Below are 27,887 nucleotides of genomic sequence, written 5' to 3' on the forward strand. Positions count from 1 at the left end.
AAATGGACAAATTATGTATATTCTGGTCAGCTCGAAAATGAACTTAGTTTATTATAATACAAAACATTTTCATGAAAAGAAAATAATACATCACATGTAATGACAGGAGCAGGTACTGTGGCACGAAATGAGAGAAATAAATGTATACAATGATTTTTTGATCTACAAAATAATGATTTTAAAGAATTAACGCCGACTAGCAAAAACACATACCTACCTACAGAAGGTAATTAAATCACTTTATATTCTGCACTTAGGTAAAACTTATTGTGGAAATCAAAGCACTTTTATACTACGGTTGATAAATTGTATAAATATGAATTCCAATTTAATATTCTTTACTTAATCCATTTATGAATTAATTAAATTTATTTAATTCTTCATAAGTTCTCTTTGAATTCAAGAAAAGCTCTGTTTGATATAATTATGTCTATATCTTGTCGATGTAACTAATGATAGTAATGATAATGATATGAGAATGATCGTTGACTACAAATTATGTCTCGCGTTATAATAAGAGCAGAAAGAGAGGGAACGAGTTTTGAAAATTCACAATTTTATCGTCCCTTTCAAAATCGCCCATACTTTATCACAAGGTAAAGAGACTTACTAGATACGTACACAGGTCCCTAACGGTACGGCTGTAATGTTAAACAATACCCACAGTATCTGTCATGGAATATCAAGGCGTGAGCACGAGTTAACACCAAAAGCCGAGCTAGCAAATAAATACCTACAATTAAATAATAAAAGTATGTACAGAACAATCACGAAACAGTCACGGCTCACATAACTACGCCACTATATCAGGCCTCAACAGGCGTCAACGCATGTGCTAGAGTCAGGCAGGCGAGTCCCCAAGCACAAGCAATATACCTAAAGCAAACCACGTTTAGGCAACTTTAAAAATCATTCTGGCAAGCACCAATGCAAATCAAAATTGATTTATGACAAATGTAAAGCTGCTTTCTCACATTCGCATAGGTACGAGAACCAACAAGACATTTGTAGGGGGATTGATCTCTCTTATATATTTATATTACCTTTTGACCGACGTTAGTGCAGTGGTTATCTTTGCAGGCCGTGCACGAGTTCGTGGGTTTGAGCCCTACGTTTGCTTGTGCAAAAACATTTTATAATGTACCTACGAATGTTTGCGCGCATGTGAGCGCTCCCTGTTACGTATTTGTGACAAATATTTCTTTATGTGTTGCCAGACCTCATTTTGTCAAAGTGCCTCTATCTTGTGCTGGGACTCGCTTGTCAGACTATACTATGTCTGTCCCTGCAGGGCTACTACGAAACTCGAAATTCGTATCGTACCGTCCCTCTCGCTCTCGTATTAAATAGCATAAGTGTCTGAGGGACCGCACGACACGAACTTCGAGTTTCGAGTTTCGTAGTTGCCCTGCTGTTAACGTCACATTTAAGAAAGAGACAGCACATGCGCCCGCGCCGCGCACAACGCCTTAGCTTTGGATTACGCCGACAACTCAGCTACGACTAACACTAATTTACAATAAAGCTTCTTTAGAACAACATTTACAATAATTAACAAGTGTATTATTGTTCGACATTAACAACGAGGTGGGGTGACTTCGACAACTTAAGGTGCCTATGCAATCCTCGACACAACTAACGTCGCGTTTGCAAAACATGTAGCCTTAACCTTACATAAATTGTGTGGCTCGCCAACCGTAATCTAAACACCGACTAGCGAGCTGTTTTCTGACGTTTCCCTCACCATGCCCTTAACAACAAAATGTACTAGTGTAGTTTGCGCTAATAATTAAACTTGGCAGATTTTTTGCCGAAATAATATTGCACGTACTTATGTTAAAACAAACTTAATCTCAACTTTTTTCTTGCTTTATTTCAAAACCGTGACAGTCCACAGGGATGCCGTGGAGTTCCTCGAAAAAATCGCATTCGACCCGTAGTCCGCCACGGCTAAATATAAAGCGTCCAATCCAATGGGTTTTACAAGAGTATTTTCTAATCCTAATCAAAGTTAAGTAGAGCTAGAGCAAAACATAGATCTGTTCACTAACAAAAGCGTGCCCGTCCATGTAGATTATTGATGTGCAATAGTACGAGTACCTAAAGCTCGTGCTATTGTGCCTAGTGTGCGTGACCGACGGTACCGACAGTGACATTGGTATCATTTTAGCATATAGAGGTCAAACGTACCGGGTCGAGCACATATTTTTACCTATAAAGGTATGGAGTTAATTTAACTTAGATACGTGGGGGAACAGAATCGCGACATATGAGATACGGCGCTGTTGCATGATCACGTCCAAACCATTACGTGGGCGACCATGGAACAGTAAAAAACAAGATGAAGTATCATGGTAACGAAAGATACTGATCATGGGTAAGTTCAAGTAAGCATAGTTAGGTACGTCAAATTCGTTGTCAAATTTATATTTGACAGTTCGAGTAGCATGTATAAAATGTAGCCGTGTTGAATCTAAAAACTTTCGCATTGAGTTCATCCCCACAAGACTCAATGGCATACCTACTGTTGTCGTTAAGTTCTAATTATGCTATCGTTTCAAAATTTATTATTTTTTAAAATAGAAGCTATGATTTATAATCGCCAGGATTTCAAAGTGTTGTACGAATCCCACATGAGCACATAATATGAGCATTTCCGGCGACATTGGTTACTGTACAACTCGGGACTTATTGAATTGACATTTCCGTGTACTAACGCGTCGGAGATAGGTATGATACACATATGGACGCACTCTAAAAGCGCATTGGTGTTACGCACACATATCTTTACTTATATTATAAGTAATTATAACTGTGTTCATAAAGTGTGGAGAAGCGCGCCTTTGTTGGTGAAAAGAGGCCATATTGTGTAACCCAACCACTTCTTTCCATCAAATTAAATAGGGTGAGGGTCGAGACATGGTAAATGCTCGCGCATTGGGCCAGTTTGGAACCTACCGAATCTGTTTTAATAAAACAGAAAGAATTGAAATCAGAAGGCTAGAATGCAATACATAATGTACAACTCGTCACAATACTTACCTATCGACCCGGAGGTCTTACCGTCTAACATACTTGGAACCACAATAATTGTTTTCACCACTTCCTTCTGTCAAACAGTATAGGACGAGGGTAGAAAGAGACGGTGAAAGCAATCATGAACGCCAGCGCTTTTTAGACGATAGGGCCTCGGGTTCCATCCATTATGTTTAACGGCGTGTGACGATAAACGCGGATTGTTCTGTTCTTATAGAACAAAATCGGTAGGTCTGTGGCTTGCCTTGTACAATACAGTCTCAGATCTATACACTAGGACATCCGGTAGGGTCAAGTTGGGGATCCAATAGACACCTTTGAGCCAGGAGTGCGAAGTCCCGCTACCGCTGGGCTCAGTGGTCGTGTAGCCGGTCGTGCGAGCGGCTGGACGAGCGCGAAGTCTTGCGCTGGTCGAGGTACGCCGCCGGGGCCCAGCCCTCGCCGTGTGCGCCTGCGAGTAGATAATAGATAAATATACTAGTGTTTACTCGTGACTGCGCACGCGTAAATCATTAGATCCAGGCAGTTGAACAGGGCGCATTTGCTTTCTATTTTATACAGTAAATAATTGTTTCAAATCTTTGTTTTCGCCGGTAAAAATAATAAGCGTGCCCCTTTTGTGCACCAAAAACCCCTAGTTTTTTAAAACCTTGACGAACATGGTGGCGAATCGAATATTATGTATAGGTATTTATCCAGCGTTCAAAAGGTTACTCTTTGGTCCTCACCTGCAAGCCGCACGTACCACCAGCCAGCACAGCCGACCTTTAACAGCTCGGCCTGCTGTCCCTCTCGCAGTGACACCTCGCTCGCTCCCACCGCCGTGTACTCCGACAGCGCCACCAGCGCGCTCCCCACCGCCTGCGTACGCGCACATGTCAACGAACATCACAATATCGGGCGAGAAGCACGGCAGTTTTTATCGCGGATATAAAGCATAGCCAACCAACGCTGTATCTAAAGCTATAATATAAAAATGGCTATCGGAAAGACTGGTGTGTATTTCGTTCATATCCTGCTCTACATGTTTGACCAACATTGGTTTATGTGGTGGTGCTTAGAGTAAGATATAAATACTCTTAACGTATTCGTGTCCCTGAGGTTGGCTTTGGCTGGTTGGTTGGCACAATGGCTCAACTTCTAGAGAGGGCATCACAAGGAATTCGCTGCATTTTTGTATTTTCTGCGTCTAAGAAGTTGTATGTATTGTCTATACATTGACATACACCTCATCCAGCGCGTAGAAAATATTTAAAAACTATTTGTACAGTTTCAGAGCGTTCTAAGCATCATATTTCACATTTTTGGATATAAAATGAGTATTTCTATCATTTTTAACCCCGGACACAAAAAGAGGGGTGTTATTAAGTTTGACCGCTATGTGTGTCTGTCTGTCTGTGGCACCGTAGCTCTTAAACGGGTGTACCGATTTGAATGCGGTTTTTCATTTGAAAGCAGGTTTTCTAGCGATGGTTCTTAGACATGTTTTATCAAAATCGGTTCAGCCGTTTTTGAGATATTGAACTTTGAAGTGACAAAGAACAGTGTCATATATGTATGTACGTATTTCAACTTTTTGTTAGTTAGGTTATAAAATGCCAGCTTTGATGGCGCTTTTGGTGAGAATGGAATGGATGCTTTAAGTCCGCGACAAACACTACAGTGCTGCAATAGTAGATAAATAATATCAATATTTTGCTCAACATTTTTGATCATCACGGGAGATCTTAAAAGCCGTCAATATTGGTAAATTGTGTTACCGTACTAAATTCATAGGTATACGGGCGAAATGCAACTCTGATGCACCGAACCTGCTAAACTGCCAATACACACAACACGGTTGCTTGCAGTTGTGCTGGTACCGCTTCTGAACTGCACATGCAGTTAGCAGTAGCGTTGCAGTCCGTCTGTATAGTCTGTGGTCTATGTGAGCTGCAATAAGTGCTCGTCTGTTTAGCTATGGATGAATATGAATGTCTCTGGCATTGGGTGGGTTAGGCTTGCTTTGAGCTGTTTAATTGCTGAGAGTAGTGACAGTACCTATAGCTCGTCTCATTTGGTCCGCTGAACCATCCAATTGAAAATTAACATCGGTAAATTGGCCAAAACTTGGCTTGTACTGTACCGGTGTCCAACGATGATTTATTAAAATTGGTGTCCCAGATTACAGTTTTAGACGTTCATATCATAGTTAGCAGGGAGCGTAACTTTGGTGCGGGTGACGTCATTATTGACGTGAAATCACATATAGGATGTTTTTTAAACAAAATTACAACACTGCAATGATGCTAATGACTTTAATTTAGTGGTGATGTAAATTAAAAATACCATGTCAATAAAATATTTCACTGGGAAATCTAGGTAATTGTAACAAAAAATATTCGTTTTTATTTACTTACATAAATAAATTTCACGTGTACCATCAGCCAAATAAGTGGTCTATCAATTTTTAAACAAGTTCCTATCAAATGAATATGTCGCTAAAGTCGAACTTTCATGTTGACAGACACGTCTATTGGCATTTTTGTTTTATGACATGCAAACGATTATCAACTTTAGGTTGGTAGACCATATATTTGACTGATGGTACTCTCGAATCTCCCGCCAGTTACAAATTGGCGTTGTACTGGTCATAATCCTCATAACCGCACATGGAGCAAGATATTGTTGATAGACAAAACCTTTTTTCATGTAGATCAATTTTTTTTGATGGCAATGATTTTAAAAATAGTTCTTTGCGTGAAACTTCTGGCAATTCCAAATCCCAAAACCATCCATGAAAATTGACTGCGTTCTATCTGATATTGATTATATCAGTAAACTAAAGAGGTCTGGATAAAAACACTTTGTATTTAGCTTGACGTCATACGTCTGTCATCGGCACCAAAGTTACGCTCCCTGATGTTAGTCTTTAATACCCACTTTAAATTAACTTTTGTTGGTTGGGCCAACGGACCTACTTTGGCGGGAAAAGGGTCTGTGAAATGAAATGCAATTTGAATTTGTTTCAACTGCGGCAAATGTTAATGGTTTTTTTTTAAGTCTTGGTATATTTATGAAGTATCGTAACATCTTGATAATTTTCTCTGAAAGGTTTATTTCACTCACACATCAACCAAAACATGCATTTTCATTAATTTTCAGGTCACCAAAAAGTTGCTATCTTCCCGTGAGTAAAAATGCAAAACGAATTTTGCACTTTTACCTTATTTATTAGGTACCCTTACTTAGACATATCTAAGTCATGCATTTTATAATTAAAGCGAGTTTATACATCCACACACCTTATAAAGATAAATACAAATAGGTAGGTATAATAATGTTAAAATAATTATTATACTTAATTACTTATACATATAATTAATTCGAAGACGTAAATGTAAAGAGTAATGTGCCTAAGGGATAAACCACTTTTGGTAATAAAACGTACCTACATTTATTAAACAAATAGGTACTTAGATATTTATTCGTAGATTTGTAGTATATGAATAAATTGACAGAAGTAATGATAAATGTATAAAACTGATTCACTTGACTGGTTCTTCGATTGCGCTTTCGAGTTGAAGATTTAGAGAATATGCAGTCAGCAATATTTTATACTGAATACTTGGAAATATATGTATAAACTAATTTCTCCACCCACGGATCTCATTATTACATAATTTAGAGAACTGCTTATGCCCCTGGTAAACGTGTGATGCCGTAAGTGTTACCGAAATCAGAGTGTATAGAAACAATACATTAGTATCATAAGCCAAGATCGCAAGTCAAAGCTGTGGTTAGAGTTAGAGTGATGCAAGCTTAGATGCTGAGATGCCGTGCCGAGCTGTGCAGAATCAGGCAAACACTCTCACGTTCTCTTCGTGTGTAATATCGGTCAATAGAATACGGTGTAAGATCAGTTTTATGATTATGACATACAGTAACGAGAGTACAGTTCGGTCATGATGATACGATGATATCCATTATGTTCTACCATTCTTAAACAAAAATACATATGTATCATAAACATTGATTAACGTATAACATTTAATCGAAGCAAGCGCATAGTTAACAGAACTAAAAAGCACACTGACAAATGAGTGACATAACAAACAAAACAATGACTTACACGACAGTTAATTTCGGCAAAATTAGCTGATTATCCACGTTCGTTTACGTCGAACTCTTTGGTTATGTACTTTTAACTTTGGATAAGTCAGTCTTTTTCATTGTATTTACAAGGCCTGTAGGGGCTTAAAGCTCCGTAGAGGTTCTATCAGTACTGTGACACGTAAAACGTGGATGTGGCTTGTGCAGAGCCCGATACAGAAAAGAATTGCACCATTCTGTGTATGGTACCGTTGAGACCGACGGCCTCCGTCACCTGTTGAACAACACATCTTAGAGCATGGCGGCCATTTTGTTATAACATCCACAAGATGGCACCGGCACTATGCAGCCTCTTTTGAGCAAGGCCTGTCAAATAAAGTGATATTTCTTGCGTTAGATTTGGTGCCACGTGGAAGTGCAAAACTAAATCCAATTAACCCTTGGGTGCCAGTGTCGCTAATGAAAACTTTGAATTTAAATAAACTAAAAGCGATGATGGGTGGTGGGCTAACTTAATTATGCAGTGGACGGCGTGACTTTTAACGGACGTTTTTTTTTTTAGTAAGAGAATTTGTAGCATCTGCGTCTACGCCTAGGTCTATGGAGTAAGATACTGCAAATTCTCTGTCAAAGCTTGCATAACGAATCATCACCACTCGACTGTTTTAATTAAAAATCCCGAATCCTGATTCTATTAGATCTTTATGCTTTGATGCTATGCTATGCTAGCATTGTGCGTTCGGGTTTCAGGCTTCACATGCGCTACCCGTGAATCAGCCCGCATTCCTTTAATAAAGACTCTTTAACTTACATAGAGAGTGGTTTTCACTTCACTCAACACTGCAAACCCAAAATTAGTCGCTATTAATAAGGATACCCGTATTAAGAAAGCTATCCGCGACAATAAGCACTATTCTACCCGGTTAATGTTAGTTATTTTAACAGTATCCCGTTACAAAATGACGTTATTTAAACTGGTACATAGCAGTTACGTACAAATAGTTAATCCAAGTAAATACCAGAAATATTTTCGTTGTCTTAGTAACACTGTAGAAAAAGACTTGAAAATTATCACATTACAAATAGGTATATAATCAATTCTTTCTTTCGTCAAATATATCCACACCGAAAAATGTTGACCAAAGCCTAGATTCAAATGGGATAGCGCTCAACATTGATACTGCACTGCAGTTAAGGTTTATTTACAGAGAAAAGGGAGCGATATCAATCTTGAACACAATTTTTCCATAGAAATCAACTGCTGAAACGCCAGTCAAATCGCAAACCAACTCAAACTGTTGACCACTTTTAGGCTGACTACTCACGAGATCTTTGCATAGATAAATATGACATGATTGCTGTGAAGAGAAAAGAAGCATGAAACCAATTATTTTATTCATACTTATACATATTATTTTTCGCATGCAGTTCAGCTTCCCGTAAAATTCTGGTGAAAAAGTTAGCCTAAATAGGACATGCGTCACCCAGACTAAAGAAGTCCATCGTAATATCGTTGCTTAACGGCCACCTGTCAATTTTGACAGTTCGTTTATAGTAGTGTTCCCGCACAAAAATCAACCTTTTTCAATCCTGTTCACTACACTATGCTGTTTTTTTTTTCTGGGCAAATCATGTCCGATAGTTTGGTACCATTGTCCCAGTGTAAGTTAGATTTTATTGTCATACCGGCGCCTGCTCGGGCTCCTCCTCTTCGTCTTCCGAGGGGTCGGTGGACCAGCAGGGCTCTTCGTGCGAGTCGCAGGAGGCCTGGCGTGGGTGCGCCGGCGCCGGCCCTCGGACCTGGCCCGGCGGACCCAAGTCCCACGAACTGGCTTGGATTAGGGTCCTGGGTATTAATGTAGCAATTGAGAAATCAGAAATCGGGTACACAGAGAGAATATCACGCGTTCATAGACAACGTATTTATGCGTCCGAGTTGAGAAGCTTCGATGACGCTACGCAGGAACTTTACGTAAGGACCCGCTACAAATATTTGCTCACTAGATGGCGCTAGGCTTATAAAATTTAGATTTAGCGTTTTTGCTTATTTTATTACAAATTATATGTTAAAACTAACCTGTGCTGCGCCCCATATTTCCTAACTCTCTCTCCCTTCAGCTCCTTCAGTTGGTCGAGCAGTACACGCTTGATCCTCTCGACCCAAATGCGCTTCACGTCGATAGATGGCGCCGTAATCGTATGCACTTCTAATCGATGCTCCCGCCACACCTCGAACTTGCGAAGGTCGCCTTTCACCGACTCCGTTAGACCGATTTGTGACATCTGTCAAAGTTAAAAGAAAATCGTGAAAATACTATACGTTATGCCTATCCAATTTATTAAAAGTGTAAACACTGGATCGAATCAATAACACGTTTATCTATAATTCGTGTGTATAAATCAAGTATTGCAAATAATAAAATAGACAAAAATATTGACTTTGATCTATTCAATTACTTAATAAATTAATCGATTTACTGAACAGATTAATTATTTTGCAATAGGTTCTAGGTTTTCACATCATTGAATGTCTGTGGTCGGATAAATGGCGTCTTTGTTTACACTTTTCATAAATTGGATCGAAATACAATATACATTTTTTTATATAAGAGGGGGCAAACGAGCAGACGGGTCACCTGATGGAGAGCGATCACCGTCGCTCATGGACACCCGCAACACGAGGGGAATCACAGGTGCGTTGCCGACCCTTTTAGGAATTGGTAGGCTCGTTTTTTAGCATCAATATTGTTTAGTAAAATTCAAAAAGTAAAAATTTTAGAAAAAAGTTTTAATGTGAAGTTGTTACTGGCACATTGCACTATATTTTTCGACAGTCAAAAAAAATAAAATAAAGGTAATGTGCAAAGCATTGGATTAAAAATTTACTTATGCAGTTTGTATATAGGCATCTAGACCATAAAGAGTAGATTTGTAGGAGACGACACGGACAGACACGGACAATACCAAAAAAACTTACCTGTAGATCATTCTTAAAGTGATACGTGGCTTTATTATGGCTGTTCTTGGTAGCCGGCTTGCAGAACAGCATGGCCTTTTCGTAGAGGAAGATGTGGCGGCGGCGCGGCCGTATGCGCAGGCGCAGGTCGCGCTTGCTCTCTGAGGACACGAGGAACGAGCCCTGGAGGAGCAGCTCGCCTTGCTGCGTTAGGTCCACCTGGAAATTCAAAACAATTTATTTGCCAGAATACATTAGGTACATACTAATTATTATAAATGCGAAATTGTGTGTGTTTGTATGTTTGTCCGTCCTTCACGTCGAAACGGAGCGACTGATCCACGTGATTTTTGGCATAGGGATAGTTTATGGGCCAGAGAGTGACATAGGCTACTTTTTATCCCGGAAAAATGTAGTTCCAGAGGGAACAGCGCGCGATAATCGAATTCCACGCGGGCGAAGCCTCGGGCAAAAGCTAGCACGGTTATAAAGGTCTTATATCTAACATTTCGTGCGTATTCAACCTGTAGAGAAACATTAAGGGCATGTTTCACCACATACCTATGGATAATTAATTTTATGTGACAGATATCTGTGATGCCGTCTCTGTTTGATTTGTCCGAATAAACAGAGACGGCATCACATTTATCTGTCACATAAATTTTGTCGATGAGTGGGTGTCGTTTATTATGTTGTTAAGAACAAAAAAGTGGTATTATAAGTTTTAAGTGTTTGTGTCTCTATCTGTGATATCATAGCTCCCAAAGGGATTAACCGATTTAGACACGTTTTTTTTTTATCGAAAACCAGTTTAATCTAGATGGTTCTTAGCTAAGCTTCAGTAAATTCTGGTAAGTCGTTTATAATATATTGAAGTTTGAAACTTTACTAAGTTCTTTTTGTGATAGATTTCTCTATCTTAAACAGTCGGTACCTATAACATTTTAGTTGATATTACTTGATAAGGTACGTATTGCAATATGTCATCGAAGCTTAAATAATATAGTATATAAGAATATATTATATTCTGAGCGGCAAAAAATCTGGCCCTCAAATGTATGCAGAATCGGTAATTTTCTATGACGGGTGGGCCAAATTTTGTGCCGCTGAGTATATTTTAAGTCCAATTCACCAGAGGCATAAAATTAATCAATAACAGAATGGTGATTTATTTATTTATTTATCAATAAAAAATACAGCATTACAGCTTACAACTTTATGAGCGATATAAAAAGGTACCGGTAAAAACTTGGCTCCAGCTCTTGAATAATCTAGTGGTCCGTCCGAAGAACCATACGAATGTTAATTGGATTATGTCTTGGATGAAATAATTAATGACATAATGACGATTGCCTTGCCTAACACAGTATTCATCTAAATTATATATTTCAGTAGCAACCTAAGTTTTTTTTTTACAGAAACTTATTAAGTTAAAAGTAAATAAACAAATTAAAATAACTATTAAAGTTAATTGCGTTCTCTGAGTTTCTCCAAGGTAAGTGTACTATAATTCCAGCTTTTCGCGTTTCGAAATGTTGCGACCGTTTCCCCGTCGCGTGACAAACTTTCCATCCGTTACGGTTTCCGACGCCCGTGGGATAATGCATCAATCACCCACGAGATCGCACTCAATGTAACAAGGCGAAAAAATTACTTTTAGTGTCGACTGGACTTAGAGCCGGGAACACACTGGGTGCATTCGCTTTAATCGGTCGATTCGTTTAGAAACGAGACGCAACGCGAGTATTCATTTGTGTTATTCTCTCAATGAAACGTAGCGTAGTGTCTTGGTGTGAATTGACTATGAAAGCTAGAATTCGAACAATGAGTTTTTTTGTTATAGTACGCATATGAACAATGAATTTTGAATGTTAAAAGAGTATACAGTCCCCTATAAATCAATAGATTTTGACGAAGGCGAGCCATTAAAATTAATTAATATATCTAATAGGTATTCATAACATTTAGGTACAATGACTTAATTTTAAGTGTTAACTCTATAAGGTATGCAAGGCCGTAGGTACTTTAGTCTTTAGAGTGAAGAGTGGTGCGTAGAGAAACTACAGAACTAAGAATTTAAATGGCTCATGTGCATTTATCGTTTGTTCGTACAAACAATTTACCAGAGAATTAATAATCCCTTTTACTCAATTCATGTTATTTTACACTGAATACTTCTTGTGCTATAGCAACACACAGTTATCAGAACTGATCATCAAGTGTTCAGTACCTTGCTTGCTCTTGGTGAGTATAAGGCCTTATGTTAATCAATGTTATAGGTAAGTATGCATGTAGTAGCCCAGTATAGAAATTTGCCACTAAAGCACAGCTACAGGTCGATTCACAAGATCTGGCACGAATGAATTGAACGTGTAAATAATAATGTCTATGTGTGATCATGTAAAACGCGACTGCCTCTTGTTTTATATAGAGTGAATGACGCGGGCAGCGACTATGAAATGACAACTTGTGATCAGAAAGCCGTTTTTTGAAATGCGTCTGTGAAAATACCTTTCGTAAGTTTAGAAAAATTATATTGAATTTGTAGAGCACCGAGTGGAGAAGTAGAAAATTAGGTACAGCGATAGTTCTTTTGCAGAACTGGTAAAACATATTCGAAAGGTAGTTTTGCAGCAATATACGGATTTTCAGCATATGCAAAGAACCTAGACGAAAAAAGCTCACCAAAGGTAGTTTTGCAGCAATATACGGATTTTCAGCATATTCGAATGGTATATTCACAAACGTCATTAAAAAAAGGCCCTCAGGGCTAGACGAAAAAGAGGCTCATAGCCAAAATGTCCCAGGTCCTTTGTGATGTAGATACAATTTTAATAAAAAAATTTTTTGCAAAGCGTACCTTGATATTTTTTGCATGTTGATCGAAAGTACTTACCTCATATATTGGGCAACGCAGGGCCTATATCGTCCTTGTTCATAATCAGGCCCTGCTTGTGTTAGAAATTGCGGGTAAAATCACGACACAAACTTACAGGTACGCCGGTGATGGCTATTTGGTGCATAGAGTCGTTCACGCATTTGACGACTACCAGCATACAGTCGAGCGCTTGCTGTAAATTTGAGGTCATCGAGCCACATTCGCTGTACCGGAGGAGGTCCTGCAAGAGAAAACCAATAGTGAATTAAATGAATACCTGAAAATGAGAAACGTAATCCTTACAGGATTACGTTGTTTGTTTGTCTGTAGAGTTTCGAAGTTCACTAGGAAATCGAAATTTTTATTATGGCGTTCCATTGACGTAGAACTATGAAAAGTGGCAAGAAGTAATGTGTCATTGCAAAAAGGGGAGAAAAACCTGTGATTTTTGGTTTCAGTGATAATTTTTTAGTGATTACAAAATTACATTGGCAGTTTAAGAAGAATCGATGATAGGTACCATCAGCCAAATAAGTGGTCTACCAATTTTTAAACAAGTTCCTATCAAATGAATATGTCGCTAAAGTCGAACTGTCAAGTTGACAGACACGTCTATTGGCATTATTGTTTTATGACATGCAAACGATTATCAGCTTTAGGGTGGTAGACCACATATTTGGCTGATGGTACATGAGTCGTATAAATGCTACTAGATTTTTGCAATTGCGAAGTTAAATTTTTCTTTTAGTAAGTCGCACTCGAAAAAGAAACTGAACTTCTATAAAGCAATGTTTGGTGCTCTCATAGTTTATGAACTTAAGCAAACTTACTTGTAAAATTAAATCGCTTAAATAGGTGTAAGTAGGTACACCCGAAATTATTTAAAAACTTCAGGTAAGTATAGCCATATTATTTAACGTTATAATAATATAAATGGTGGAGCGGTTATTGTGGTTGAATTTTAAATCACAGTCGACAGCCACTAAACTAGTTCATTATGAAATTTTCCATAACTTATAAGAGGCACTTCTTAATGGCACGATTATGCTAGATACAAATATACATTTGTTATGTAAGTATCCGCTCATGCATAAATTAGTGCTTGATAGACTTCAAAATAAAACATAGTATGCAGGCAATAAGCGTAAGATCGCTGCATTTAAGTTAGATTCGTACAGCAAGCAAATAAAGTTTATAGTAGCAGATTGATTGTATATTTTTGAAAAAAAAGCAACATCAATTGACGTAGTCCCATACTAAGCAAAGCTTGTATCATGGAGTATTATTTATGGATACCAGGCAACGGACAAACATACTTATATAGATAAATACATACTTAAATACATACTAAACATCCAAGACCCGAGAACAAACATTCGTATTATTCATACAAATTTCTGCTGGTCGCGTAATTTTGATTATGTGAAGTAGCAGATATTTTTAGGAAGTTCAGTGTTTGTGCCGCCCTCAAAAACGATATTTATGACGGTCACAACTCATTAGGTGTGTTTATGCCGAGTCGGTTTCGTGTGGTATCATCCTATATTTTTGTCTTCAGCCAATAATCAGATAAACATCTGACGATACCACACGAAACCGACTGCAGGGCTGCCCTTATATTATTACTAGTCATTATATTATTACTGGTGTTTGTACTTATTAAGCTGGCGTTCACCTTAACGATTAGTTATTATCAGCCATAAAGACAGTGCCCTTTGTTTCATCGAATGTTTTTTTCGTCCTAATGTATGTTTGATCAGTTTAAACTCTCGCAGAATATTTTTGTGTTAGGTAGGTACTTAATAGGTTGGGCTCAGGTAAAGTTTATTTTATGACTTATAAAATTAAAATAATACCAAAACAATCATTCGACCAAACGACACACCGATACAAAAATGAATCGATCATCTGATATAAACTTACTTTAAGCAATAGCTGATACTTCGTGATTCGTTGTACTGGCTTCAGGAGGTACGCGGCAAGCGGCAGTTTGTGTCCCAGCCTCAACTGACAGGCTTGTAGAAACAGGTGTGTGTCCACAAGTGTCTCCCGCAACCGCTCTGACCGAGGGATGTTCTGACAGTAGTAACTGTAGAGCCGGAAGAATGTCTCCCGCTGTGGACAAATTGCGGCTATTAGTATTATAAAGCTGTGTATTCTTTGTCTTTGTGTGCGCTAGTTAGAAAAAAACCGACTCCAAAACAATAAAAAAATAACAAAAAATTTAACCGACTACAAATTCCTTGAAAATATTTAAGTCGGTGCCTCAGCACGAGCCAGAGCGAGCGAGTTTCGAATAAAAAAATAATTTTGAAAATCGGTCTACAATTGACTGACTGAATCGGCGAACATACATAAAAAAAATACAAACATTGGAACATAGAACCTCCTTCTTTTTTGAAGTCGGTTAAAAATATGTTTGTGTGCGTTTGCGTTATTATGATGTAACTTTTGAAAATACAAAATTTTCAACAATCAAAAAACATTAAATCAGATATTGTTCTTACCTTTTCTACAAAACAGAGTGCAACAAGTTCCGTGGCCGAAATTGATTTTTCAAGGTCTTTGAGAAATTCGTCTTGGTGGAACGTGAATAGTTCGTGTAAGTTGCCGAAGAGTACGTCGGCTTGACCCACCAGAGTCGCTGGCAGAAGATGCTGGTTCTCTGGCTTCTCGATTTCCATCTTGTAACCCTGGAAAGCCAAAGATATATTGAGAGGTTGCACAAACTATAGACATCACACAGTGCATAACATTTAGATGAGTACCGATGCAATAAGTGTGGAACAGTGGCTAACAGTGTCGCACCAATCCTGAAGGCGCCTGTCATAATCTTCGTAAATAGCCTCCAAACATTTGCACTCCGAAGGGGTCAAACTACCGTCCCCTTTCCAAAACCGGGTCTTTTTCCTAAATTTCTGCAAAGTGGATGACCAATTGCCAAAAGTTTGATTCCGATTTAAGCTTTGCGTTTTGTTTTGACCGATTTCTCTTTTATTGTTCAAGTTTTGCGCATATGCGTAGTGATAATACTTGTTACTTGCGGATTTGTGGCATCGGCTGGGTTTTCGATATGATAAAGTGGAATGCAGACTGCGGACGTAGCTGTCCGTGTTACTGCGCCGGCACATCGTCGAAGCTTTCTTGTCATGGGAGGCAGACGAATAGTGATCGGTGATAGTGGTATTCCACTCTTTCATTATTCTTTTATAATCTTTGAGTATGTTTGATAGAATGTCTTCTGATGCTTTGCTAGTACACATTGTCCTTCTTAGTTCGGTGCAGCTGGATGATTTCAATTGGGAATCTTTCGAAGTTGTAGAGTCGGTTAAATATTCAGGCGTAGATATTTGCACGTCAGCCTCAGCGCATCCGTAAAGCGGATTTTTTACTAAATCCGGAGCGTCCACGACCGTTGGAGCAGGAGTGGTCAGAGACTCAGCAGTCAGGGACTCAGATGCAGTAATAGCATCAGAATCTGGAAGGTATTCGATTTTCTCCTCTGTTTTCTGCGAGAACTCGTATCCTGGTAGCGCTTTACCGTAATAGAAGTTTCCTGTAAACGGCTCCATGTACACTGGTTTGATGTTCCGCGGATTGTATTTGACATGTCCCATTTTGCCGACATCACTGGCTGATTTTTTGCACTTCTTACGAAACGCCTTTTCCTTTTCAAAAATTGGTATTTGGTTCGCGTAGTCGCTGAACAACGTAGAATCAGACGCGGAGCGTTTTAGTTTTTTCTTCCTCCGGGTAGTCGGGTTGTCGTTTTTTCTGTAGTACCAAGAATATGAGGTGCCGAAGCTGTTCGTGGATGTTTTATGTAGGTTATATTTTCCATGTTTCATGGTAAGGTGGAGCACGCGACCGAGAGCGCACGACGGCGAGCGGTTGGCGAATGCTTGCATTTCGTTCCGGCTTGCGCGCGGCGTCGCGTGCGCAGACGATGCACCTGCAAGCCTGCACCATCGGCTACACATGTAGACCGTGCTCCACTTGCATAGTAATGACATAATTGATTTTCAGAGCGCGTATCGATATGGAAAATACGCACGGAGATATCGCTTTAACTTGATCAATGGACTGTGTCGCAAGGACGCATGAATAGAGTACAGACTATGCGGCTCTGTAGAAGATTAGTAGACCTTTTATATTCTAAGAACGTAAGTAATTTTAAACTTATCCATTCATATGATCCATATAACATGGCTTTGTATGCGTAATGCTAACTAACGTGTCCTTAGTCTCTGTCAGTATCGTCAATCTATTCTGTGGTGCCGTCCGGCTTGTGTCACACACACACACTAAGATAATCTTGTAAGAACGAGCTTTACTCGGGCCTGCAATAATAACCGTCGCGTAGGCCTGACCCCACACCTCATCGCATAGTGGCCCTGTCTGGACATATAGAAACGGCGCGGTACGGAAGTAGAAGCTAATACCATACTCTCTTTTAAGTTTTGTCTCAAACGAATGAGAGGGAAATATGATTTTAGGTTCTACTTCCTTCCGTGCCACCTATTGTAACTAGTTGTCATTATTACGCTATTGATTATAGTACTCACGGTGAGTATAGAGCCCAGTTCCTGGACATAGGCGCGTTCCGTCTGCAGCAACTCCGCCAGCACGTGGCCGCGGCGCGACACCCGCGCCTCCGCGTCTTCGCCGCTCGAGCTCTCCGACCCACCGGAGGTCTCCATCTGTCAAAATAACAAGATCATCAAACAGTCTCCTTCAACGTACGTTTTATCATCCGGGCATAGTCTGTGGCACGGCGCGCCCCTCATCATAACATAACGCAAAGGATCTGCGACGCTTGGCGGGAAACTATCAGACAGAGTGCAGCGCGTTTTTTTTTAATAAGCCTCTCTTGTGCTCCACTTCTGGGCAAAGGTCTTTCCTCTTTTGGTATGAGTTGCGCCAAGTTACTATATAAAGTATCAAATTAGCATTCAAATCAGAAATCTAAGGGATTTGACAACTGGTTCCATATTGGTTACCGCTAAAGTTATTTCGTGCACTTCACGCTTAATCCACTCTCTACTATCAAACGATGGGTTCTCGTCATCCGACCGTATAATGCAATCAATAATAGCAATCGTGCTATACGTTTAAATTTTGTATCTGTGTTATTCTGTGCTAATGTTTTTTTATGGACAGTAAAAATAAAGGTAGAGTAATATTGATTTACTTATTTATTTTTTCTAGTAAATATGTTGATTCTACAGTAACTTTAAAGTAAATTATAGGATCTCACAAATATAACAATATAAATATCACAAATTAAAGTGATAGTGTCCAGAAAAGGAAGAATTCAATTCAAGTAAAAACACGTCAGGTATTCCGTCAGTTTTGTCACCCCCAACCCCCAAGAAGCCGCCGCGGGTTCCTTCTCGCCGTAAAATACTTTATCGTTTTACATAAAGCGTGATTCTGCCAGGAAATTAATATGACTAAATAAGACGGCTTTAATGAAAATAAAACTGTCCAATTTACAAAAATAATTTATTACATCAGAGTATAAATATTGGTTGACCTCATATCAAAAAACCACACTATACTTCTTCGCAGAGCGAAGTAAAGCAAGATAAAGTAGTGTATTTATTAATATGAACAGCTCTGTACAATGTCTCCAATAACGCATTATGCTTTTGTATGTAAACAGTGCGTAGGAAAAACTCCTAAAACCTCTTACAACAACAAATGCTTTTGGTCCATGCGAAATGAATCCTAATTTCTGCTGCAGTAAATAAATCAAACCTACATAGTATAAATGTATCAAGGAGACGAACGTATCCGACAGATTTCCTGTGATGTTAAGTAATTTTCAGGTCACTGCACTGGGTCGAAGGGTTGCAGTGCAAAAGGATGAATTTTTGAGATCCAGATGTTGAGAAGGCCAAAAAAGGGGACGGTCATATAAAGATCCGTGCATGTTTAATACGGGATCCCGGATTTTCGGCGAAGATATTTATCCCACACGATTCATTCCGATACTGTAAACTATTCAGGATATTTTTCAGGACTATCCTGTAGATCCCTATAGATAGTATAAATTAGGTTAAGTTAGTTTTATAATAATCCTGAAGGACGTACATACACAGTTTCAAAAGCAAACGTTCGTCCATATGACACATTTGGGAAAAATTAGAGAACCGTTTAATACATACATACACACCCATAAGGTTTTGGGTGCGTCGGTAAGATTTTTTATGTGTGGTAGTTGGTAACACATAAATGCACAATTTTCAAGTACAGCTTTACAGAATTAGTACCGGTGGTAAGAGTAAGAGAGTAAGCTTATTTGTATCGTGTCAATACTGAATTTGTTTTGATAAATGTAGGCCCTATTTATCACTTTAAGGTATTTTTCTAATTGATTCAAAATAACAATAACTTTACGATTTTTTACGCAATCAAAGAATTATTAACGTTTCTTGTTTTGTATTTTTATGTCATATTTAAAGTTTGACATCAATCAATAAGTCAACGTTACGTTAGTCAAGTACGTTCATAGGTAGAGCTGCGTTCAAAACTCAAAAACACAACCTTATTAAACACAAAAATAACGATCAGAAATTATGATTATAACTTTTAAATAGGCCAGTTAAAAGATAGTAAAAAACACACCAATAAATTAACTAAATTTAAACAACCATAAACACAGAATCTAAACACGAAGTTAAAGTAATTATTTATAAATAGATCTAATAACTTACAGGCTTATGTTGTTCCGATAGCTGTTTAAGAATGTTATAGCTAGTTTTAACCACAACATTTAGTGCATCCATAGTGCACAAGAAACTTAAGTTCCAAACATATCACTGCACTTTACCAATTTAACTCACACGCGCACTCAATAATAAATCCAGAGGAAGTAATTAAGATATTTTTATTTTTAATTTAAAGTATCCGGTGTTTATTAAAGCAGAGCACATGGCACAAGCTACTTGGCTGGCTGTATAAGAGTATAAGAATAAGGAACTGGCTGGAATGGAAACGAAGGGGCGCGGGAATACGTTGGGAGCGTAAAAAAAGTTGTTGCCTCCACTTTAGCTCGAACCGCCCGGCTGGATGCTCTACTTTAGTCCAGTTTTGAAAGCTAACTTCTTATGAAATGGAATTGGGCGCGTAAATGTATGCCGGAATGTGAGTTTGCATTTATTAATCACCTTAAGATATCGCATTGAAATGGAAACTTAATGAGGCATTTAGAACTGCTCAAAGAGTAGGTATTTATTAGTTTTTTGACACAAACAAGTACTTTACTCATAATTATGTATGCACACATGTGCGTGACAAAACTGATCTGCACACGGAGCTTTCTAGAACTCGAAGGGCTTAACTTACCAAATTATCTTATCCAAGTAATAACAAAGGTTAATAACGATATGAAATGCCACAGGTTAAATAATAAGTGACATTTTAAATAAGTAGAGCAACTCATCGGTCGGGTGTACTGCATCGGTAATAAAGGGCAAGCCTGTTGTGTATGGATGCCGCATCGCCACAGACACGTACTTGTGCCTGTGTGAGTGCCTGCTTTAGTGTTAGTAGAGCACACCTGCCAATGCATCCCTGTAGAGTTCTATGAGACTTCTTAGACTGTCCCCTGACGGGAACAAAAGTAAATCTATATATAGTAAGAAAAGACTTAAATTGCTTTGGATTTTTAAGATGCAAGCTCTACGGTATTGATCTCATAGTTCTGAAACGGCTGTCCAAGCTCGGTTTATTGTTCTTTTTTATCTGTTCTAAGAAACATCTGTGGATTTCTTTTGTTTTGATTGTACATGCGTTTGAGCACGTGCTAACGGGCCGCTCTGTGGGAATAGTAAGGTATTGTCGCGACGAAAAAAATCCTTATGTAAATCACCTCTCTTTGATTCAAACAGCATTCTTTGAAACCGTCTGGGCATACAGAATGTACTTTTTCTTAACATAAGAAAGATCGTTTCTTGATTCAATCACTTTTGTACTGGTATTTGTACTTTGTATACCTATCGTATCGTTAAAGTAAAATATATGAGAAACTAGTTTTTTCCCGCGACTCCACCTGCAGAGAATTCGTTTATCGCTATCCGGCGAGAACTAAGCATTTTTCCGGGGTAAAAACTATGCTATTTATGTCCTTCCCAGGGTCTCAAAATATCTCCATATCAAATTTCAAATCATTTCAGTGGTTTAGGCGTGAAGAGTCAACAGATAGAATTACTTTCGCATGTTTAATATTAGTAAGGATACTGCTATGCGACCGGTAGATTGTGATAGTCTATCTTTCGTCGTTACTCTCTTGTTAAATTTATCTCCAACAAGCGAAAGGGAATTATGATTTTAGGTTGTACTTCCGTGCTGTCCGCTATAATGAAGTTAGTAACCCCCGCTCTAGATCGTAGTCTTAGTGAAACTTTGCAAGCATATGTTTATCATACCTAACGGTCCAGACAACCTTTAAGGTGCGACCAAACCGCTGCTTAAAAAACGGTGACGGCACGGAATCGCAGTGACGCACCGTATGCGCACCGTTTATATCGCATGCTCTCCACACGGCTGCTTAAAATACGGTGACGGCACGGAATCGCAGTGACGCACCGTATGCGCACCGTTTTTTGCATGCTTTCCAAACCGCTGCTTAATATATGCAAACGGTGCGGAAACGCAGTGACGGGCCGTAAACGACAAGACTTTTGTTCGGCAAAGTCCTGACGTTTACGGCACGTCACTGCGATTCCGTATTTTAAGCAGCGGTGTGGAGAGCATGCGATAAAAACGGTGCGCATACGGTGCGTCACTGCGATTCCGTGCAGTCACCGTTTTTTAAGCAGCGGTTTGGTCGCACCTTTACAGAGCACAATAAATCTCAGTTTAAATTAATCCCGGTATGCACTTGAACTGATTGGCCATACTCGTATAACGCTCAATTGCGCTGGCGTAGTGAATCATGCGATGATTGCAGACAGACCTGCGAACATGGCTCCTGGTAGCATCTCGAACCTACTGAAGGTTAGTGTAAAGCCCAGTTTAAATCTGCAAGAAAATTCGTGTGAGTTGCAGTACATTGCGAGGCCGTAAAGCCAACGAGTTTGAAGTGGTCTATCGAGTGCCGCAATGCAATGCAACTTACAAGATTTTTCTAGTTTCGGTTTTGGTCGTAATTTCGGCAAATTTAAACTCCGATTTAACGCTAAGACTCGACATATCTTAGTCCATGATCGAGACTTTATGTGAAGCATAAAAGCCTTGTCTACTTAAATCTCATTTATTTTACGATTTCTGATATCCCAAGATTAAATGACAGAAAAAAAAATATTTCCATAACTTTAGGATTTGTTTTTCTTAAGCCTTACAATAGCAGTTTTAAAATTATGCCACGCCATTGTCGAACTTTAATGTCGTAATAGAGGACATCGGTATTCGCCATGAAAATAGCTTAATACTCACAAGAGGCAAAACCAAATAAACTTTTGTTTTCTCAAAAATGACCGTACGCATAGTTTATGGTCATTAATTAGCGCGCATCAGTCACAAAAGTTAAAAAGGCCATGCACAAGTACCTATACAGATAAATAGCTTGTTGTTTAGAAAAATACACCTGCAGTGAAAATATTGAATCTTTATATTAGTAATAGCAATTGCTATTAGTTAAACGGACTCGCAAAATACTCAACTTTTGCCTACTTCTAGTGGGTTAATCACGAAGATTTATTTTAACGGCTAATTAAAAAAATTAAAAGACACTACCAAATACATAGACTAACTTAAATACTTATTATTATAAAGAAACTATTTATACTTATCTGTGATCTTTGTTACGGCTAAAAACGTCCTTTTGGATACATAAAAGGAAATTTTAACAGCCGTTTTCATTTGGAAGTCATTAAAATAACTGAAATTAGGAACGAATGAACTGGCAATAAACCAGAATTAAACTCATTTTTTGTCAAATATAATTCAGTATTCTTGTTTCACTTCAAGCTATTTTATGAAATGCTTTTATTTAACTTGCCCTGTTACTATTTCGTGAAAGTGACATCATAAATGGTTCGATTCGATAGTTACTCATAGTTATTCATACCGACATTATTTTGTTAAACTTTCCTTTTTTTATGGGCACAGAGACACTTTGTGAGAATCGTGTGACTGTACATTTTTGTCAATTGATTCTTTTGAATTGATCTACGACAAAGAGCCCGGCTACGGTAAATTGTTTAGAACATTTGTTGTATTACGACGTCACGCAGGTATTTAAATTTGTACATATTTCAATAAGTAAATAAATTACAGTAGGTACTACAACTAGAACGTAAATATCGCTCGGAACTTGTCGGATTTTTTTTCGATTTCCTGAAGATTCATATGAGAATGAAAAAGAAAACCGATCTTCTGTTTCGAGTTCTGAACGACATTACTAGTTTAAATGTACATTAATCTGTCGACACCTCATTTTAATGGTTTTTACGTGCATTTATGAAATCATACTACAGTCTGTTTAATATAGGAATGGACAGAAGGAAAATAGGTTCTTTATAATGCACGCTTTAGGAAGTCATTTAACAAATTGCATTTTTTTAGTATACGGTCTAAACTTAATTCTAATTAATATATCGAAGACGTCAATATTGGTTTCAATTAGTCATTAATAACCTGTTGCCCGTGACTCCGTTCACATAGAATCGTTTATTGCTATCCCGCGGGAACTATGAAATTTTTCGGGATAAGAACTATTCTATGTCCTTCCCCGGGACTTGTACTATCTGTATACCGAATTTCACCTAAATCGGTTCAGCGGTGAAGACGTGAAGTGGTAGGTAACAAACAAACATACAGACTTACAATCTTTCGCAATTATAATGAATATTAGTGAGATTAACTTTGCTATTTTTTTCATATAATAATTTAAATACAATAAAAAACTTTTCCTATTTTGTTAAAAACAGTAACGTCTTGCTATAAAATAACTAAAGAGGCAGAGGTAAAGAACATTCTGCAAGAAACGGAACATTTATAATATTGCTGACTCAAGAAATATTCTGTATGTACATTATTTATAGCTATTAATCAATCGCCAGTTTGGATCAAAATGTGATGACCCTTGAAATTTGATGAAATTTGGAATTGAAATAAGCTTGCGCTTTATTGCAGAAACTGTGAGTAGATTATTTTTAAACAGGGAATGAGTGCGGATGAGTCCACGAAACACAGTTATTAAATTATGTATAAATATAAATCGAATTAATATTATGAAGAAAATTACGTATAGGTAATATTGTGTTATTTTGTAAGTACATTACGTATTAATCTACTTACAAAGTACACAAAGTTATGACTTCAATTTATTACTTCTTTTATTCATCATCATCATCATCATCACTATTACGACTTCACAAAAAATGTTTAGAACCTCTTCTTCTGTGACCTTCTAGAGTCCAATGTTATCCTGAATGGACTATAAGTAGGTATACGACATTGCCAGTTGTGTCGTCTGTACCTAATGTCTGAAATGTATAATGCAATAAATAAACAACAAATTCAGTCGCAGTTGTAGTTATCGCCTGCAATTTTTGTTTAAAAAATATTTGAAATTTATTTATGATTATCTATTACCCGAGCAATTCTATTCATTTACTTCGGAGACTTGGGAAACGACTCTAACGATCTTGGTGTAATATCTAACTCAGACGGTACTCAAACATGACTACTGTCACCAGCACCAATATCTGACGCAACAAGCGTGCATAAATATCTGATACGACTCTATTTCTAGAGCTGGCAGGACGTGTTAGATATTTTTTCACGCTCCGCTGTGGCAGATATGATTGTAGAGTCTGTCAAGCGAGTCGTGTCCCTCGAAAAAGGCGAAATTTTCAAAAGTATTTTAGATGTGAAGACTATTAGGTATACATTGAAACTAGAAGCCTACCTCAGTTTATGAACACCTCATTGACAGTAGTTAAAAAAACAGCTACATAAATCCCTACTAATATTATAAATGCGAAAGTAGCTCTGTCTGTCCGCCTTCCACGTCGAACCCACTGAAACGATTTTGATGAAATTTGGTATAGATATAGTTTGAACGCCAAGGATCAACATAGGATACTTTTTACTCCGGTAGACCGCGCGATAAATTAGATCCGCGCAGACTAAGTCGCGGGCATAAGCTAGTTCAAGTATAAATCATTGTTTTCAGCGCATTATCAGCCGTCTTTTCTAAGGGACACGGCTCGATTGACAGACTCTACAACAATTGAATTCGTTGTTATTCATCAACGCCTATCCAAATATTTCTTAGTTATTATTATAACCTAACAGAACAGTTATAACAACCCGCAGGTAAACTTATATTTTAACTGCAGTGGCAAGCGGGCCGCCCCGTTATCCACCGTTACAGTAATCACAATGTGTTAGATTCACGAGACTCTCGGTGCAGGAACAACCCTATCTTCTATCAAACGCAATAAATATCAAGATGATCTGTATGGGCGGGGTACCGTTGGTTCGCGAAACAGTGGTGGAAGCTTATAAGGCAAAATGTGAAAGGAGGACTCAAAAGAGCTTTCTGTGTATCAGCTATTTGGAAGTCATATAGTATTTGGTAGAGAAACAACCTATATGAATTTTCTTTCTTTGTTCAAACCCAAAAATAACTTCGGTAGGTTAAGCCGAACTTCGGTCGGACATTATAAGTTGCTGTTATTGTTACATATTATTATAGTTGCTGGTTTAAGCGATGTACGTCGCGTGACATAAAAAAATAAGATAGTACCTATCCATAGTACAAGCTTTGCTTAGTTTGGGACTAGGTCAATTGGTGACAAGTGCCCATGATATTTATTTATTTAATTTAGATTTTCCGATTTTTCTTATTGGTTGTGCCATAAGAGGTACCGCCATACCTTTTAAGTTTTTTTTACGGAAACGCCTTTTATAATGACTGTATCTTTTGATTGCATTGACTCAGAAGTTTACACACATAGGTAACTTCATACAGTGCAAAACCTATACATACAATAGGTAGTAGGGGACAAGAAAGTAGAGCCCAAAATCATATTTATCTCTTGCCCACGTTCTTCTCAAACGAGTGAGAGCATTTTGGGTTCTACTTTCAGGCCGTCTAATAAACTGAACTATTCTTAGAAAGAACTCTATTCACCTATCTCCCGTCGCATTGTTTTTTGGTCACAAAGAAGAAAGGGTAATCATTTTACTATAATACATTTTTATCTTACTCGACTACTGTTTTAACAACGTTTAGTACTCTACAAAAAAAAATGTTCTTTGTTGTCCAACCTGTCCAAAGAAATAATTTTATATTTTTTATTTTTATAGTAACATAATATATAAAGATATATTTAGTTAAGGTTTCTTAGGTAAGTTTTCTTTGTCTAACTAAGTAAAAGAATTATAAACGTAAATTACCTTTAACTACTTACTAAAATGTCTTGAGTGTAAGTGCAATGAGGATCTCATGTGAAATGGAGTCGTTACGGTTATTAATTTCAACTAATTATCACTTTACTATACTTATCGTTCGGTAGGCTTAGTCTAGGATACGGTAATAGAAATATATGCTACCATCATCAATGATTAGGGGGTGGGGGTATTAGCGGTGGCAATTTGTGATACAAAAAGAAAATGGAAAATAACTGTAATTGTCATCATGGGGGGTACAAACGATCAAAATTGGTCTGACGTAAATGATTGGCTTTTTATTTGATGATGACAATGTTTAGGTATATCCTATTCCTACTAATACTATAAATGTGAAAGTTTGTGTGGGTGTGTATGTGTGTACCTACGCTTGTTACTCCTTCACGCTAAAACGGCTAAACAGATTTGGATGAAATTTGGTGCGTAGATAGCTAGACGTCTGGGATAACATATATAGATAAGGCTTATTTTTTATCCCAATATCCCCACGAGATAGGGAAAAAACCTCGAAATCACAACCACCAGGCTCAAAGTCACAAAAATTTGCACGGTTATTTTTAATGCAACATCAATGAGAAACATTATGTAATTTTTGTTAATTTTTAATAATTTAGTAAAATACAGGAATTTCGATTCAACTGTCCGATCTATGGATTACGTAGTATCGATCATCTCAGATGATATAATTTTATCGGTTAACTTTGTATTTATAAAATAACAGATGAGGATATACATATACATATCTATTACCGTATCTTAGACTATTGGATAGGTTAGGATCACATGCGTGTGCACATCTTACGTGTGTGTTGTTACATCAACACATACCTACATGTTTACAAATGTTAGGTATTCCCAGTAACAGTTAAGTAATCAAATCAAGCAAGTATTTTACACAACAGAGTAAAATAAAAGATTTTATAAGCGACGATCAGCGGTAATCGGATGAAATGCAAAGTGTTCCGCTGTTATTATTGTAAAGTAAAGAAAGTAGGAATGTGTGTTAATCGCCAATATTGTGTAACAATAGCGTGCAATTTGTAACAAAGTATATGTATATTAAGATTAATTATTACATAAAACATTTATTTATTTATTTTATGCGTGAGATAAAAGCACTAGACTAAAAACATTTTACCTAAGTTATGCCTCGTTTAAAGCAATTCTTAAATGCAAAATTATATAAAGGTCTATCTAGATACGCCTACGTAAATTAGTTTGCTCAAATTTAGTAAGCGCAATGGATACATTTTCTACTGAAAGTAAAGCACGTTTATTTTGACGCACCTTACCTTTGCCTGTGATCATAACGATGGTAGGTATAATATATTGAATCAGGCGTTACTTTGCGGAGGTCCATATCAATGAACTAAAAGAATTTCCTTGCTCACCCGCGACCTTACGATAGCTTACGATAGTAAGGTCGCGGGTGAGCAAGGAAATTCTTTTAGTTCATTCATGGTAGGTATATAAATAAATAAAATAAACGTAACGGGA

General features: G+C 37.8%; 1 protein-coding gene across 12 annotated transcripts in view; it reads right to left on the reverse strand.

Moving 5' to 3' along the window:
* The window catches only part of LOC141438111 (guanine nucleotide exchange factor DBS-like), a 116,665-nt gene continuing 88,778 nt past the window's right edge, over positions 1-27,887 (reverse strand). For 10 of the 12 annotated variants that reach the window (XM_074101787.1, XM_074101786.1, XM_074101794.1 and 7 more), the window contains exons 12-20: positions 17,528-17,662; positions 15,470-15,655; positions 14,886-15,077; positions 13,078-13,203; positions 10,106-10,303; positions 9,206-9,411; positions 8,815-8,974; positions 3,765-3,897; positions 1-3,487 (exon numbers count right to left, since the gene is read on the reverse strand). In XM_074101787.1, the coding sequence (XP_073957888.1) occupies positions 3,390-3,487; positions 3,765-3,897; positions 8,815-8,974; positions 9,206-9,411; positions 10,106-10,303; positions 13,078-13,203; positions 14,886-15,077; positions 15,470-15,655; positions 17,528-17,662 (1,434 nt within the window). In that variant the 3' untranslated portion in view covers positions 1-3,389. Of the gene's footprint in view, positions 3,488-3,764; positions 3,898-7,147; positions 7,403-7,939; positions 7,969-8,814; positions 8,975-9,205; positions 9,412-10,105; positions 10,304-13,077; positions 13,204-14,885; positions 15,078-15,469; positions 15,656-17,527; positions 17,663-27,887 lie in introns of those variants that run through there. The other 2 variants (XR_012452452.1, XM_074101797.1) reach the window with 2 other exon arrangements.

The sequence above is a fragment of the Choristoneura fumiferana genome, chromosome 18, assembly GCF_025370935.1.
Source record: "Choristoneura fumiferana chromosome 18, NRCan_CFum_1, whole genome shotgun sequence".
NCBI lineage: Eukaryota > Metazoa > Arthropoda > Insecta > Lepidoptera > Tortricidae > Choristoneura > Choristoneura fumiferana.